At 33.5% G+C, this 18,751-nt stretch overlaps 1 protein-coding gene across 2 annotated transcripts in view; it reads right to left on the bottom strand.

Moving 5' to 3' along the window:
• Positions 1-710: 710 nt before the first annotated feature.
• The window catches only part of TUSC3 (tumor suppressor candidate 3), a 185,963-nt gene continuing 167,922 nt past the window's right edge, over positions 711-18,751 (bottom strand). Inside the window, exons 8-11 of one of the 2 annotated variants that reach the window (XM_034647488.1) lie at positions 14,593-14,667; positions 10,932-11,022; positions 6,522-6,584; positions 711-1,196 (exon numbers count right to left, since the gene is read on the bottom strand). In XM_034647488.1, coding sequence (XP_034503379.1) covers positions 6,566-6,584; positions 10,932-11,022; positions 14,593-14,667 — 185 coding nt within the window. In that variant the 3' untranslated portion in view covers positions 711-1,196; positions 6,522-6,565. The remainder of the gene's footprint in view (positions 1,197-6,521; positions 6,585-10,931; positions 11,023-14,592; positions 14,668-18,751) is intronic. The other variant, XM_034647489.1, reaches the window with a different exon arrangement.

The raw sequence follows: 18,751 nt of genomic DNA on the forward strand, positions 1-18,751 counted from the left end.
TGAAACTCTTGAGTTCTCCATGTTCTATTTAAATCTTAATGAAAATTAGATTAACAAAACCTTTAAAAAAAAAAGGAAAAAGAAAAAAAAAAGTTGAACTGTGTTTTTAAATTCTTCTTTAGCACCACAAAAAATAAAAACTCAGGAATGAGAGTTTGGAAGCCCAGTTATAAGCTCTGTTTTTCTATTCTTTTTGGCTTTCAGCCTCTAATACTTCTGTAAGTCAGACAAATTTGTATTTCCTAATTTACAGGGTTGCTGTAAAGAAAAAAAAATAACATACGCAAAAGTGCTTTATAAACTAAAAGAGGATACACAAACATAATAATGATTAGACTCCTATATTTCGTTTTTAAGAAAGCTTCACTGAGTCACTTGTGTATAGGATAATTTTTATCTGGATTCAGGAATGAAGTTTTGATGGCAAACTTTTTCCATATAACACATGGGGAAAATGGCCATCATGGGTTAGTTTGGCAGTTACAAGTTTGGATTCCTGGGTGACCCTTCTAAAGTTAGGAATTAATTTTTAGTTCTGGTGTGTTGCTTCCATCACCTGATGCCTTCAACATTACTAATTTAGTCCTGTTTGCTTTAAAATTTATGTCCTGGGAAAAACCTCCATTTCCTAGGTTAGGCTTCCAAGTTGTAGGCACTGTTCATCCAGCTCCCTGTCTCTTTATCTAATTGTGATTAATAAAAACAAAACATTTGTAACCATACACACATCCTTTATACTGAAATGACAATGAGTATAATTTTTCAGTATGTGACATATTTTCATGCATATACCTTATCTCTGTACAACCTTAAGGATTCTTTAACATATATTTCATAGTTTTCCCTTACTAACATTGTGGTTTTATTTACTAATGAGTGAACAGTTCTAACACATGAATTCATAATTACATTGTCATTTATTTCAGTCCTATAGCATATACTAAATATAATATGCTTGAAAACACTTCAGTATTTACTTTGTTGTTTCCAGTGCTAATATGAAATTTAATCATCCACTTCTATAAATTAAATTCACTAGGAAAACACATTTCAAAAATTATACAAGAATAAGCTAGAATTATCACAATCAGCGTGGAAATGAACTCAAGAATTCAAACTATATCTCAGGAACACTTTATCTTCACGGTAAATATTCACTTTATGCAAATCCCACTTGGCTTCATTTAATTAAAAAGCTGAAAAAGAAAGAAAATTATATGCTGAAAATAAGGAAAACACAATATGCTTTTAAATCATTCTAAAATAGTACATGTAAATAGCATACAAAAATGTCATAATTATATTAATTCATCCCATTCTAATTTTTAATCAGGGCAATTTCTCTGAGCTAGTTCCTGGAATGGGGTCAACACTTGTGGTGAGAATAGGCCAGGGGTGGGAGAGGATGCTGATAAGAACTTGAACTAGCGGTGTTTAAGTTTGGGTAAAATACCCTATTTCTTTCTGTGAGCCACATTCACTGCTGCTTAGAGCAGTAGTTAAACCAGCATTTAAACTGGCAATGCAAATAAGAGGAACAAAAAGTATGGATTAAAACAAAGATTTGAAGTGGGTCATTTCAATGTCCTAAAAAAAAATATTTCTTCAATCTATAATTCATTCACTTACATAAAATAACTAAAAGCTGGATGTTTTTAAATGAAATCCATAGCTAAAATAGATTGTACAACCAAAAAGAATGTATATATGAATCATGAGTGTCCTCAGATTGAGTACATAAGTATCTGTACACAGATGCTTGTACACAGATAAAAGGGAGCTATTTTTCTTAACTTCCCTAAGCAAAGTTTTTGATCTATGAACAGAAATATAAGTTGTAAGATGGTAAGTCAATTTAAATAACATTTACTAAGTTTCTGCTTGATATTTGTACCTTTTGCTAACATGTGCATGTGGCAAGGTTGTTTTTTTTTTGTTTGTTTGTTGTCTTGACAATATAACTTTGCAGGACAACCAGAAACAAACCATGTTTTAACCAAATATTAAAACAAAAAATGAAATTAATTGTTGCTATAGTTGGAAAGCCACGTAGTTGGAAAACTGTTAAGTTTTGTAAGTTTAATACCTGGATGTTTAAATCCAAATATCCTAGGAATATATTTCTTTGTCTTTCTGAACCTCGGTTTCCTCATTAGTGAAAAGAATGTTTGTTTGGCTGATCTCCAAAGTTCTTTACAGTGCTCCTATTTTATCAACCTAATGACCCTAGTGACACTATGTGCTAAAAGTAAACACGTATTTAAAAATACCTAAAATGTTATATAACATATAATAAAAATACAATATATAAATTATAAAATAAAAAGGCTATACAAACTACAATAAGTACTCCATTTCTGAGGAATTATTAAAGGCTAGAAATCACGTGCTGATCCCCCGATGCAACAAGACCTTGCTTCTATTTTTCAAAATAACTAGTTATGACTGAGGTCCTGCAAGGGTAACCATCTTCATGAAGAAGTGTGTCAGCAGTAAACAGTGGCTGCTGTTCAGTCCACATAACCCTTAACACTGATGGCAGTGCATCAAGACATGTCCTTTGTAGATAAACTCTTTGGCATTTTCTGCCTTTAGTTTTAAGCTTCCCCTAAAGATCAAAGCTAACTGAAGAATGAGGGTTAATGACAAAAAGAAAACTTGTTCATAAAATACTTCAAACTTAAAGTTGAAAAAATTATGACTTAAGGAGACTGAGAATTTGTAGGGTTTATTTTTTGAACAACTGGTCTAAAGATTTCTAGCTGTGTGCACTAAAGATCACCTTTTACCATCGCTAAAAATATTGTACCATAAAAGCAGAAACAGTAATATGACCCTCATGATCATTTTATACTTCCTCACTTTTTGGAGCTAGAAAAGTCAAAAGATTCTATGATTTTTAGATGTTGTTAAATTCACAAAAGGATCTCTGTATCTTCTTCCTATTAAAAAAATTAAGAATCCTTAGTTACCGCACTACTGGTTCACGCTAGGGATTTTTAAAAAATACTTATTTTTTAAAACTGTTAAAACAATCTTTAGTTTATATTTTATTATGCAATGACAAATATATATTTTATCTAGAACTGATCCTATTGTCTTACAATAAAGGATATGTTTAACAGACTACTTCCTGTTCTTTTATATTTAAAATATTTTTCATAAAAAGTTAAAAACTTTACAAAAACTTTACAAGTGTTTGTTCAAGACATTGGAAAGATTGAAGTGTGTCAAAAATGTTTTGTTAAAATCTTTCTTAGAAAAGCATAAACTATTGTTCTCTAGGTAATCATTCAATATTAATATTAAACATCCAAGGTCTATTCCAGTATGAATGTTTTATATGGATTTCATCACTCGAGATTAGTCCCTCATTCCTATCTGTCAGGTTCTGACATGATTTTTTCTTTTCACATTTACCTGTCTAGTAATTTTGATGTATAATGTTAACAGTTCTCCGATATTTATGTTTGTAATAGCGCTTGGATAGCATCTTTCCTAGTAATGATTATTGTAAAAATGTATGAAAATACTTTTATAACATGAAAACGGTTGTAATACCAAAAATCAAATGTAGTCCTCTTGCTTGGAAAGTATTTTTCAGTGTTGTGGTTGGGTTCCTCAGCCCAACTTCCTCAACTTCTGTCTGGACTCCCCTCTACCCTCTGTCATGAATGATTCTCTTCACAGGCCATGGTAGCGTGTACATGTGTAACACTACTGGAACTAGCTTAATTTGAAGTAAATGCATGTATGGTCAACTGACTCACATAGCAATAGAAGATGGAGGCTACATGGCAAGTCTAGAGAATTATACACAGAAAGATTAGAGAGCAGACTAGAACCAGCATGAATACGCCCCAGAAACTCCCACTTTTTCTAGCTTGAAGGGATACAACTATTCCCTTCTGGTCTGTGTAATTTGATTACTGCTTAAAGTACATCAGTGATGCAGAGGGCACTGTGTAAACAAAGAAGGAATGGGATGAAGATCTTCAAAAACTTACAAGTTTGGTTCTTTCCTAATTACTCCCTCATACTAACAGACATTCAGGATTTACATAAAAGTGCAGTCCTTGACTTGCAGAGAAGTGATGTTTCAAAAGTCTGTAGCAAGGTTATTATTTGAAATTCCAAGTAAGTTTTTCTAGAGAAACATTATTTAAAATGGTAGTTATTTCCTCCAACTTGAGCCAAAAAATATCTCAATCAGTATGCAGCAAAGATTTATTGCCCATGTCTTGTGTACAATTGTGTATAGAAGGGTGTTGTAAGGCACGTAATGACTGAAAGTCATGGCCGTTAGGTTTCTTTCCTAGAGGAGAGTAAGACCTGGACACAATTAAGTATAACACAGACATACTTGATATGATGGCAAGTCCATGTGTTTGTTAGAGGAATTGAAACACAAGCAAACAAAGCAAACTCTGACTCTGAAAACAAGTTAAATAAAGGGACAGTAGCCTAGGCTACAGGAGCTGAGTGAAAAACGGTGCCTAAGAATGAAAATAACATTGTGTTATGTTTAGTACAGGGAGTATGTTCAGTATGAGGAGTCCATACGCTTTCTGTAAAAGGCCAAGAAGTGAATACATACTGTGGGCTATAAGTCTCTGTTGAAACCACTCAACCAAGCCATTGTAGAATGAGAAAAGACCTCTGGATGTGGTTACTGGAGACCCATATTATATGTAAAGCATGTTTATTCCTTCTTTCTTCCTGTGAAAAGTCTAAATAGGCATCAAAATAGTGGCTTGCATTTTGTTTTTACTTAAACTAATTATCTGTTGTTGGTATTTTTAAAAAAGTGTGTGTACACAGTGCTCTTGAATGCATGAATTCTGTCCAACTGGGAGCTGCTTAAATTCTCTGAGCTCTTCATCTGGACAGAATTTTCTTGTGTACTGTACTTTCTATTCTCAAACTGGGGAAGAGTCAGGGAGACCCAATGGTGACACGACACTCTGTCTTATAGAAATCATTTATGTGATTAAGGGGCAGTTGATCAGATTTCATTTTGGTATTGAAAGTGTGGAAGGGAGGAAAAGCCTTGCTTCTTTACTCAGCATGGATCGTCCACTAGTTGAATTGTTCAGTTGGCCTTGCAGTTAGTGGCACTCAATGATTCACTGTTCTTAGGGTTTTCTTAACCTTTACTTTATATTCATAAATGGTCTAAGGGGATGCAAGTACATTATGGCTGTTAGCCAGTCCTCTTTAGCCTGAAGATTACTGAAGCCAGGAAAATTTTAAGTCTGAAGTCAACAATCCAAAAAAGGCCTAGAGAAATTGAAGACTTCATTAGGAGAAGGGAATGAGATCTTTGGGTATGGAAACCTTTCTGTATCTGTGGTTACACAGGGCAACAGCTGTCAAGTCTCATTACTGCTAAGGCCACTTCTCTACACAGCCTAAACTGCAGGACTTACTAAAGCTTTCATAGCATGGTTATTAGTAATTAGGCATGATCAGGAAGGTGGATACTATGTCTGGAGGAAAAAGAATAATAAAGTTAGTGTGTGGAATAAGGTTGAGGGATAGGTGAAGAAGAAAAAAGTCTTAGTTCACCGGAGTCTTTTAGATTCTGTTTTCAATGGGTTGCTGAATGGTGGAGTTTCTGTCAGAGTAAGAAAGTTGCATTGTCAAGATGGAACTCACCCTCTAGAGCTGTTTTTGTGTATGTCTGTTCAGACTAGGTGTTGTGAGGTTGGAGGGGTTGGAATGAGCAGTACAAAATGTAAAAGGAAAACAAAAGCAAAAAACTGACTTTTCTACAAATTATTTTATTTTATATAGTGTCCTAGTATCTATTTCTGAAATTATCAAATGCTGAAAAAAATCTTAGGACATACTTTTAAAAGACTTGTATTTTGGGGGCGCCTGGGTGGCACAGCGGTTAAGCGCCTGCCTTCGGCTCAGGGCGTGATCCCGGCGTTATGGGATCGAGCCCCACATCAGGCTTCTCCGCTAGGAGCCTGCTTCTTCCTCTCTCACTCCCCCTGCTTGTGTTCCTTCTCTCACTGGCTGTCTCTATATCTATCAAATAAATAAATAAAAATCTTTAAAAAAAAAAAAAAGACTCGTATTTTGTTTTATCATCTTGGAAATTAAAATTTATACTGTTAGTGGAAAAAGACGTGACTACATTTGTCCTAGGCAGAATGAAATGTATTTGTCATTTTAGTTCTGCTTTCCTCCCTAAAATAATAAGAGAGAAGTAACTAAATGAAATTATATATTGTTTGTGGAGTGGAGTGCATATGTATACATGGGAGTATTTAAAAAACCTGTCAAATGCTTAATTCCATGGGTCAAAGTCTATCATAGACATCTGTCTCTGAGGGCTTATCTCTAAAGCATAATACAACAGCCTAAGACTGGAATGTAGGGTCTCACAGTTAGAAGTCACCTTATATCTGTAAAACAACAGTTTGCTACTTGTCTTACGTATGAGAGAAATATTATGGTCTTTATTTGAAAGATGAGGAAAACTGAGGCTCAGAGAAGATTAAAAGACTTGCCTGAGGTTATAGTTTTAAAGTGCCATGGTCCAAATCACATCTTCTCACTCAAAGTCCAGATCACTTTCCAATACACCACAGTGAAATACAACAATATGGAAAAAATAGTCCTTAAGATTCAATTTCCATTTGCAAAATATTATTACAAGATTTAGCACTGTATTCTTTATCTAGATAAGATAGGGGCCAGACAATGGTGCCTTTAGAGCATTGCAGCTCCTCTCCGAATCCTCTCTAAATCTTCGGTCCTTTATGTCATTCTTCAAAGCTAGAACTCAGCAGGAGAAAGACAATCCCAGTGAAATTCTTATCAGTGATATGTATTGTGGGTTGATCACCACAGCATTTCGATATTATTTTTCTATTTGTACAGCTCAAGATTATACTTAATATCTTCTCTACAGATGAAAGATCTACATGTAAGATCTAGAAATGAATGTGAAATTGCTATACTGTATACCCTGCGATTTTTTTGCCTTGCTAGACTTGTTCACTATCATACTTTTCTCAAAATTCATATGAATGTCTCTCACTTCTAGCTGTTATTCTGTACTTTCCATTACTGAATGTCATTCCATTTTTTTTACTATCTCTCAAAATAGCCAAAGACATCAGAAATTAAAAGTATTTTTTAAAGATAGAAAATAGTTTCTATGTCCATTATAAGCTTAATTAAAATATATTTTTATTATTTGATGCCAGCCAGCTAAGAATCAATCTGATTTTGCAATAAGTATCTTTATAGCTCAGGTTTCTGGAATAATTCTCTTTCCACACACCACACATCCCTTTCGGTATGTGGAATAACCTGACAACTCCATGAGGTGTCATTTGATGAGAATTCCATCTTCTGGAGTTCTACAATGTGCACAGTACTCTTCTTTTCACTGTGTCTATCTTAACGGTTTTTGTTGCATTTAAATAATAAATAAAAAATGTTTTTGAGTTAAATAGTCAATTAATATGATGAGCACCTACTATGCGCACAGCACTTTGGAAATACAAAAGGTATCTTCAAAGACTCTTCTCTAAGATATCTCACAATATTACAGAATGAAAATGACTTTAATACATAAAACACTTACGTATGAATGCTTATGAACAATGTAATGAAGTAAAGTGCTGAACAAAAATGTAATGAAGATGCTGAAGCTGAAGGGCTTGTACAGGTTAAGGAGGTGAAGTAAGTATCTACTGAGAACCTCCCTACATTTCAGGCATTACAAAGTGATCAGAGAATTTATCCTCACAGAATCTGAGATAGGTGTTATACCAAGTTTACAAATGAAGAAAGAAGCTCAACAAAGTTAAAGATCTTGGCAAAAGACAGAGAAATAACATGAGACAAACCTAACAACGGAGCCTGTCTCCAACCCCATAAAAAAACTAAAACATGATTTTCAAAGAGAAGAAAAATGAGACCCAGAACTTAACTAACTCCAAGTCCCAAAGTTAGCAGAGAGGATCTAAGATTCAAACTCAGACTTGTGTGACTGCAGAGCTAGAGTTCTTAATTACAAAATTGTATTCTGAACTTGAACTCAACTCTTCTGATTGTAAATCTGATTTTTCCATTCTGCTACTCTGTCTTGCTAAGACAACCAAATCAACTAAAGAGTTTTATAAATAGGAAGCAAAGTGACAGAATTAATAGAAAATGTTTCATGTTATTTTTTATTATTTTTTACTAAAGTAGAGACATGGGTCAGAAGTACTTTTACAGAAATTTTTTGAATTTTTGTAGGTCAAGTGCATCAGTGGGAAAAAAAAACAAACAAGAAATTACCCCTAAGTAAAGACTATCATGTATTGCTACTAGCTCTTTGCTTTTCTTTGAAAATGGGACAAACCTAAAGTTAAGTTAATTTTTATTTAATACACAAAATGAATGCAGTGCTACCATTGGAATAAAATTTCTTTTTTGAACTATGGCTCAGATGGTAATTACACCAAATTCTTAATAATCTTGATATTTCACTGGTAGTTTCAAGGGACTCAGGAGCCCAATTAAGTTCATCAAAAGGTTCAGGGACAATCTGTTCTTCACTCAACTGAATCATGCAAATATAAAAGTTACTTAATCATCAGTGTAAAGAAAATCCTACTTAGAAAAGTAAATTAAATGAGTTTGAAATATTTACATCTATCTAAATTAAGGATAATAAAGCATCTAACATTTATTGAGTAATTAATACTATGTGTTATTTACCACGTACTTGGTGATGTGATAAGTAACTTACATGCATTCTCTCATGTGATACTTATAATAGTCAAATGAAGTATGTAATTTTTTTTTCCATTTACAAATGAGAAAACCAGTGTTTAGAAGAATCAAGTAACTTGTCCAAGGTCACACAGTGTCAGATCAGGAGGGGTCTGTTTTGTTTTGTTTTTAGATCAGGAATTTAAATCCAGCAAGTTCGCTTATTGAAACCTAATAGAGAATCTGGGAGAATTCAGTGATGGCATGAAACCTATTGACACTGTAGGAAAAGCACCCTTAAAACTAAAATGTGGGAGAGATTTAAGGAAATAGGATAAATATTTCAAGCAGACATTTATCCCTTTCAATACTTACAAAGGTCAACAAAAATAATAGTATGAAGTACTGAGAAAATATAATGTAGAACATAAATGTTTAAGGTTTTGTGAGGCTTAAGATTAAAATAAAAATAAAACACATAAAGATCACCACACAGAAGAAATTAAAGGCTGTAGATAAAACAGAATTAAAAATTCTGAGAAATAAAAATTTAGAACTATGTCCAAGACCTTTAAACTATCAGTAGTATTTCTTGATACAAAAGTTATAATTCACAGAAATTTAAAAGGAAGAAATCGAAGGCCATAAAAGGCTAAGGCATTACACCCAGGAAAGTACTTTGGCACTGGAGCTGAAGTCCCTGGCTACAGGTGATTTTTAAATTAGTATATGGTATTATGCTCAAATGCGCATTTTCACTAAGGGATAGCTCAACAGTTTTATCCAAAGTACAGGTATTATCTAAAGCAGGCAGAAGTGGGGAGTTTTTTCAGTCTTTTTAAAGGAAAAAATGTGTTTGTCCTTGTAGTTCATTTCAAATCAAGGATATGGTCTTGGACGAGAAACTATTCTTCTTTCATTTGCAGGCCTACTTCAGTCTATGTCTGCTGCAAATGATTGCATTATCTTAGCTCTTGGTCCCCAGGGTTAATAGCAGAGCCTAATTCAGTGTAAAGACAGATATCCACAAATGTCTTGTCAGAAGTACTTCCAGCCAGCACATGCCTTCTGGAAAGTTTTGCATGTTTTCCCTTTCCTATAATGATGGTGTCCTATATCTCATTCTCTCATTCCTTACAAACTGCCTTTATCTGAGATGAGCAAAGCTGATTTTTTCTCTTTTAATCAAATGCTCTAATGATTGTGCCACAGAAACACACTTCTGGGAATGCAAACCATTTGAGAATGTGGGGCTATTATGTTACGTTCATAATTGACCAAGCTTCTCTGGCTGAATAATTCCGTGGGAAGAGATATCTTTTCCTTCTTTACCAATATCTCACATTTCCACTTCTCGGAATTATTTCTCTCTCCCACTCTTTCATTTATTACCTCTCTCACTCTTGCTTGTGCTATCATCTTTTTTTCTCCAGTAAACTAGTCGTATAGATGTGTATTTTCCCCCTGTTCTGTCAGGTTTTTAGGATTTAGGTCAGGATTTATCCAAATCTCTGACATGTAATCTCTGCAGACCTTATAGCAGCACTTGCTTTTAATGTTTATCATCTATTTATTACATTCACAAGACAACTGATTAAAATTTCTGAGAAAATAAAAGGTAATTTAAAAGGAAAATGATGCAGTGCAAAAATAATTATAATATAATAAAAACCAAGCAAGATCTACCACAACTAAGGTAACTTTAGCATAAATCCATGTGCTAGACTAATTAAAGTTGAAAACTTGTCAAACGTAAAATTGATATTTTTTGGGGTGCATACTGATTCCCTTACACTGTATTTTGTTAGTTCCGAGAGATGCATTTATGTAAATGTCATGGGAGGAAACCTATATCCTATATAAACCTGAGGAAGCCAAAGAATTTGAATGTGAATGATCGGATGGACAGACAAAACAAGAGAAAAAGAAATGTGATGAATTCCACAAAGCTAAAACCCACTGTATTATACGTACATATATAATACATATGTTATATGTATCTCTAAAATGAAACTCCACTCTGCCTGTAAGGCCCTGTGCCTTATAGGTCCTGTGCAAAGTCTGAGCCGAACGCATGGCAGGTGCTCAAAGACTTGCTTAACTGAGTTTAAAATCACTTGGCAAACGAGTTAGCTACTTTATATTAGCTTTTAAGTATACATTATTAGTTAAAAATAAAAACATTCACATTAGTATAATGATATTACCTATAAGGATAGCCGTGGTATTTGGAACGAAATATTGAAAGTAGAAAACTGAAGAAGAAGACCACCAGGCCTAATCCCACTAGGCAAATTACTAGAAAGACAAGAAAATGCCATTAGTGTCTAGATACATGTAACCCAAATGCATATGTTTTTTAAATGCATTCAATTAATAACAGTATACTTACATTTCAATAGTTCATGGCACATACAGGCACAACAAACCAGATAATCCAAAATACAATGTATTCATTATTTTCCACATTCTTCTCAATGAAAATGTACTATTTGGGGTATGAAAACAACAAAAGTGACTGATCTAAGTCTTCTGGTGCTTTTCTTCTCTTACAGAGTTCCCACAAATACTAAAATGCCTCAGAGGGATCAAAACAAAACAAAATATGTGATAAACCACAAACAAGATTATCAGCCCCTGCCTTATAAAGCAATGGCTATATTAGCATAGACATTTACATTATTAGAATACTAAAAAGAATTTTATTCTTTTCAGATGCCATGCAATATTTACAAAGAAATGTCATTTTAGATTATGGGCTAGATTATTGCTTTGGTAAAAGTCTGTTACTTAGAAATAGTCATCCTAGTGTATAAAAAGCTAGGAATAAAACCTTTGGGAGTGAAGTAATATGGATTCTGGAGAGCCAAAGGGGGGAAAATTCCCCCACAGAGTAGATAATTGTGTCAAAGTGCTGTTAATTTCTTTTAACAAACGAACAGAAGGCCAACATTAGAGTAGAATGTGCTATGGTCTAGGTTTTCAGTATCCCTTTATCCCAGGCAAGTTAACAAGAGGGAAAATAGCTACAATGGAAATACATATGCAAATATATAGAGTATTTAAACAAGATTTATTACTATTAGTAAAATATATGCTTATAAAATGCTTAAAAATCTGAGCCAATTAAATGCAGATATGTTTGTAATAAAGAAAAACAAATGTATTTAAATAACTGAAATGGACTTAAATCTGTGCCATAAATAAGTAGAAAATAGAGTTAATTCTTAATACAAGCATTTAAGAATAAAACATTTGGACAATACTTGTATCCTTTCATTAGTTTCAGAGAATTCTTATAAAAAATACTGAAAATACCTGAAATAATTAGAAAGAAGAGAAAAGAAATGAAACACACTAAGGCACAGGAACACAAGGAAAAGTTAGCAGTTCAATATACTTCCACAATGATGAAATACATTAAAAAAATCCTTCTAGCAGGTCTGAGACCAGGTTTAATTACAATCCTGGAAATCATGGAGTGGATAAGTTGTGACACTGTCAAAAAATGGTCTAGAAATCTGTCAGTTTTCTTTCAACTCTGTAGGAATATCATTCTTTCAGTTTTGAGTATAAATTGTTGAAAGTCATAAGTGCTTAACAACATTCAATTGTAGCCTCTGTGACATTCCATCTCAGACAAAATTCATGCAGTTGAACTTCCAATGAATACTGGCAGAAAATAAAGTAAAAAAGTAGGTGGCTGAATATCCCAAAATGAAAACACCTTTTAAAAAACTATCCAAGTATGACAGACACCAGGCACTAGATACAATAATAACAGCATCCCTTCTTACAGCAACATTACTAAACTTAGAATTACCTAATGCTTTATTTTACACAGTTGGTATTTTTATCAAACACTTCATCCTTTCTTGTTTTAAATTTTCAGAAGCTAAATAAAACACTTTTACTCCCTTTGCCACTTTGGTTGTGCTCAATGGGAAAGGAAGCTCAAAGTATATGATCAAGGGGTGCCTGGGTGGCGCAGTTGTTAAGCGTCTGCCTTTGGCTCAGGGCGTGATCCCAACGTTCTGGGATAGAGCCCCACATCAGGCTCCTCCGCTATGAGCCTGCTTCTTCCTCTCCCACTCCCCCTGCTTGTGTTCCCTCTCTCGCTGGCTGTCTCTCTCTCTCTGTCAAATAAATAAATAAAATCCTAAAAAAAAAAAAGTATATGATCAAGTAAAACAATGTATTTACTTGATTCTGTGCAGTGGAACAAAACAGTGCTACTCAAGTCCTTACATACAGGGAAGGGAGCAGCGGAACTGAAATAGTAGTAGTGAGGAGTGAACCACTGCAGCCCATACAAGGTAACATATACTTGTAAGAAAATGCTATGATGACACAGAATCATTCTGATCTGAGCAATAATAATCACAGTAGTTGTATTATATATCAAAAAGGAGTAATTGTAAAATATATTTCCCATGTCTCTTTCTTTCTCTCACACTACACATGAATAAATAATTTGACAGTGCTGGGCGTTGGGAGTGATATGTAGAGAAATATCTACCAAGATGGAAGCTGGAAGTAGTGATTTGGTAAACTCAGTATCACAGATATTGTAAGATAAAACATTTATGTATTTATTACTATTACTTAGCTTAATAAGACAGGATATATAATAAATAATCACAGAAGAATTTGTCTTCATAGACATTGTCAATTCCAAGAGCATTACATTGTTTATTCAAAAGACGTATCATAAAATGAAATTCTGCACAATGCTTAACTAAAAGTAATGCATTAGATTCTTTTGTAGTTTCTTTACAATGGTGTATAGATACCATCATGGGAAAACAAAGGACAGACTAAACTGTATATTGTATCCAAAATATTTTAACACATGAGATAACTATTTAGAAATCACTATGATTTATTTATATAGTCACCATAGCTAATACTTCCAAGAAGAAAACAAGTTTCTGGATTTTTATTTTAAACTTCTTAATAAATTGTGTTTCTCAGACACCTATGCTGCTCAAACATAAATTCTGAGTTTAAAAAGTTTCCAGAAATGCAAAGCATTCTGGGAAAAATTTTCGTTATAGGTTTAATCATAAAATTACACAGGAACTTGATAATAATAATAAAAAGGTTTGTGGAAGGAAATTTAAGGCCCTCTCTTCATTCCTAACCTATGCTCCTAAGGGTAGATTTTTCTCCTGTGTTCTTCCCTTGTCAAGATCTATTACTTCATAAGAATGATTTTTTTTCCACCCCCCCCCCAAAAGGAATAGTTTCAGGATAAAATGTAGTTAACTTGCTTAGAAACATAATGCTGGAAATCCGTGAAGCTGTAAATCTCGGAACACCACTGGAAAAGGCAAAGAGCCTGGAAAAGACACTATCAACAAATAACTCCTTTTCAAATGTTGATCAAAAGAAGTTTGGAGGTAATCAGAAGGTATTATATTTCAGTGTACAAAACCTATCTGAAAACTGTGAGTCCTTGAATGTACACCTGATTCTTGTGGCATAAGGAACACAGCATTTGCCAATAAAATCTCTGAAGACTCTGACCACAGAATTTTGTGTCTCCCTGTCATGTGGACATGATTGTGGAGACGTGAAGCTGTAGACATGGGTCAGAGCACCCCTGACCAGGGTTGACAGCTTGCTTTTATATATGCAATTCCACAGAAAATCGCCCAACCTCATTTTGGAAGAAATATATTTTAAGTATTTGTACACCCACATCCAAGAAATAGAAAAAAAGTAAAACAAAAACAAACTGCAACCTTTCTCATAGCAGAGCATTTCTTCAGAAATTTATGTTTAAGGACTTTTATATATTTCCCATTTTACTTAAATGAATCTTAAGACTAAAACAAAACTACAAAAATAGCAACACAGACTTACTCCGTCTTTTTCCAACATCTCCCTTGGATGTTGCTGCTTCATTTAGAAGAACCATCCCCATGGTGATAGCAGCATCTATAGTAGTTGTCAAGGAAACAGTAGAGATACATGCGAATAAAATCTATTAATTTTTCTGGCTCTGAACACCATGTGTTCTGCTCCAGAACGGGTGCGTTACAACTGCACACAGAGCTAGATATGATTTAACTCTCTCCATCTAACACAGAATTAACATTCTTCATTTGTTTGAATAAACCTTAATTTTCAAAATAACCTGAAACTGAGATTTTTGAAGGTCTAACTTTCATTTTCTTAGCACATAGGAATTATATGGATTCCCAAAATCAGTTATACCATTTCACATTATAGATGAAGATATGTACTAGTTCCAGTCACGGGGACAAATTTCATCAGCAATCATAGAAAATCAGAATATATTTACAATGATTTTTTCTTCAGGGCTTGTGTGCATAGCTTTCTTTTTCTTGGCTTCTATTTCATGTGTTGTTTCATAGATTACCTTGTTTAAAGAAATATTTATTAAGGTCTGGTATTGTGTCACTTGGAAATTTTTGTTACCAATTACAAGTCTTACAAAAGCAACAAGCACATTATGATAAAATGCTCTCACAGATTTAGCAGGATCTTAATTTAGTTAAATCGACATTTTAAGAATGAACACAAAATTCTGTAACGTCTGCTTGCAGCAGGATGAATATATTCATACCATACTGAAAGATGCCAGAGATTAAGAAAATGATAGGAGCTTTTCACTTTTATAAGAACATTCTTTGCCATGATATTAAAACATGTTTGACATGGACTAATGTTAAGATTTAACAACTCGTCAGTTCTGGAAACACATTTATTATGTATTCTGCCCAAATGACTAACAGATTGAAAAATGAAGAGAAAACTAAAATAATTTTAGCCCAGAAATTCCTCAATTTCTTCAACTTTATTATGGCCTCTGTATTCATTTCTACTCTAGATATGTACAACCAGCATCGGTAAGCCTGCCGCACAGGCTAACTCTAAGCGTCTTCTACTCCGAACAGTGAAAGCTCAAAGAATATTATCTGGCTACGTCTGCACAATGAAGTGGAGGAGGTCAGGGAAAATTCTGCAGAGTAAATATTTCAACTCTATTCTCACAACCATTGTATCAAAGTACTGATTAATAATTATAAAATAATTGAGTCTTCCGTGACCATATTATCCAACTTCTGGAAAACAATAAATACCTGACTTCTCCAGTTAGGTATTTATGCTTACACTAACCTCTCTCTATACAGATGGTTTCCAATCCATTCTATGTAGCAACGGTTTATGGAACCCTTCCTGGAGAAAACCAACCAACCTTGATTGGAAGCCTACCGCATGCAAGAGAAAAGCCACTATCAGCACTATGCAATACCAGCCCCTCCCACTCCCCATTCTCAAACCAAGTTCAACACACACACATACCATATACTACCACTGAAATTTTAGGGAACCATGATACATAGTTTGAGAACCACTGAAATTTGGGTAATTACTTGAGTTCCTTGAGTTTCAGTCATGTTGTGATGGCCTGAGTTAAATTAGGTTTCCCTTTCATCTTTCTCTGGTTACATCTGTCCAAAATCCAGAAATAAAGTTAAAACCATCAAATCAATAAATAGTACTTAATAAAATTTATTGGGAGTATAGGAACAGTTTTTAAAGTAAGGGTCCTCAAATTCAAGGACTATTATAAAACTCAGGGACGTAAAGTTACAGAATGGCTTATAAAGTAGAAATGAAGAAGTAGTTGACCTTTACAGTGATTGGTTATTACAGTGGGGGTTTCCAGACAGCAGGGGATAGGTTACAAGCGATTATCACTCATGCCATTTTTAGGAAGATTACTGAAGTTTCTTTTATGATTATCAGAAGCATTTATAAGAAATATCCCAAGTTAAGTTTCACTTATATTCATGAAAAGGGCTAGATCTAGTCTTGTTTATGTGGCTTTAATGATTTTGTCTGCTAAGGGAATTCTCAAGTCTGGTTTCTATTTTGTAATTCACCTTAACATCCTTTATTATATTCAGGTACAAATTTGAATCTACACATTTAAATTCACACAGGATTCCAGATTATTTTAACTCTAACAAAATACTTTTTGCAAATATTCAGAATATAAATAACATTTAAAATGATTTTATGTAGATATTATAAGGAAAATAAATATCACTCCAAATGCTTCTAAAATTCCACTAATATAATCGTGGGGAAACGGAACTATTTCTATTACTCGGGAAAGTAAGTTTTACAAAATTAAACACTTAAAAATTTTAATAAAAGTATATCCATATATAAAAATATTTTCAAAATAAAATTTTATACATACACAAACACCCATGTACACATACATATGTGTGTTATGAACACAACTATATGCAGATAAAATCTTAAAGAGTGTGCTTTATAAGGCAAAGGAATATTGGATATTAACTATGATTACACAAGTATAAAGATCTTCATACCATTTTTTACTACTTTTCCTCTTCAAATAGTTAAGTTACAATGTGAAAACTATGTGAACAACATGCTTCTTGTTGGAACTGTTTTTTAATTTCACACAAATCCAATTTGTGACAGAATTATAGGATTTTCATAAGCATATACCACTTTATTGCTTTATTTTACTGATGCACAATTGTTTCCAAATGTTTATTATAAATATTCTTACAAGGATATCTGTTTACATGTACATATGCAATATTTTCTATAAGATCTACACTTAGAGGTGGATTTTTTAGAGGGGGCATATGTGTATTTTCGAATTTACTAAGGTACAATCATATTTTATTTTTCTTATATTCACCAGTAGCTTTGCCAAACTATTTTATCAAACTGATGAGTGACAATCTGTATTAACAGTCTGAGCATCCTTTGATAAGTTCATTCCTCTTTTTGTTTAACCTTTTTGTATAGTGCTCATTTTTTTTTTTTGCCAGTTTTCCTGTTAAGTCTTTTACCCATATTTGTATTTTTCTTTAGTTAATTTGTAGGGTGATTCCTTTTTCTGGATGTGAATTGACTGAAGTGTTGCATTTGGATTCTTCCTTTACATATAAGTATGTATGTATTTGATACTAAGAGCCAACATTTATTTACCCCAACTATGTGCAGGCAACTGCGCTAAGCACTGTGCATGGATTTCTCTCATTAAGACTTCTAATAGTGCTGTGAGGTGGGCACTGTTTTAGTCTTACTTATAAATTGGGATAATGAAAATTACAGATTCATAACTAGCACAAGATGTTAAGTAGTGCTGGACCCAGATTTCAAACCAAGGCTATCTGAGCCAATATCCATTTGCTCTTAACTACAATGCAATAGAAGTCTTCTCACATTTTTTTTAATATATTAAAACCTTAATATGCCTAATATAAGATATTGTGTAAATTTAAGGGTTACAACATATTAACTTAATACACATATATATTGTAATTTGATTGCCACTGTAGTGGTAATGATCACCTCTATCATACTACATAATTATCCTATTTCAAGGGTTGAAATAATTAAGTTCTAGACTCTTAGCAAATTTGATTACAGTACAATATTATTATCTATATTCATTTCACTGTGCATTAATTCTCTACCATCTATTTACTACCTATTGTTAACTTTATATCCTTAGCTGCCTTATAACCCTTCCTCCCATCCTCTGGTAACCACCATTTTACTGTTTTGACAAGCTTGGCTTTTTAAAATTCTGCATATAAGTGATATCATACAGTAGCTGTCTTTGATCTCACTTAGCATAATGTACTCAAATTTCATTCATATTGTTGCAAACATCAAGACATCCTACTTTTTCATGGCTGAACAATAACTGTGTATCAATTTTTTTTTTAAACCATTCATCTATCAACAGACACTTAGGTTGTATCCGTATCTGGCTATTCTGAATAATGCTGCACTAACACAGGGGTGCATGTACCTACCTCAACTAGTGGTTCTGGACACATACCCAGAAGTGAAATTGCTAAATTATATGGTAGTTCTATTTTTAATTTTTTGAGGACACTCCATACTGTTTTTCCATAGTGGCTGCACCAATTTACATTCCCATCAACAGAGCACAAGGGTTCTCTATACTCTATAGCCTCACCAACATTTATTT

This window comes from Ailuropoda melanoleuca, chromosome 18, assembly GCF_002007445.2.
Source record: "Ailuropoda melanoleuca isolate Jingjing chromosome 18, ASM200744v2, whole genome shotgun sequence".
Classification (NCBI taxonomy): Eukaryota; Metazoa; Chordata; class Mammalia; order Carnivora; family Ursidae; genus Ailuropoda; species Ailuropoda melanoleuca.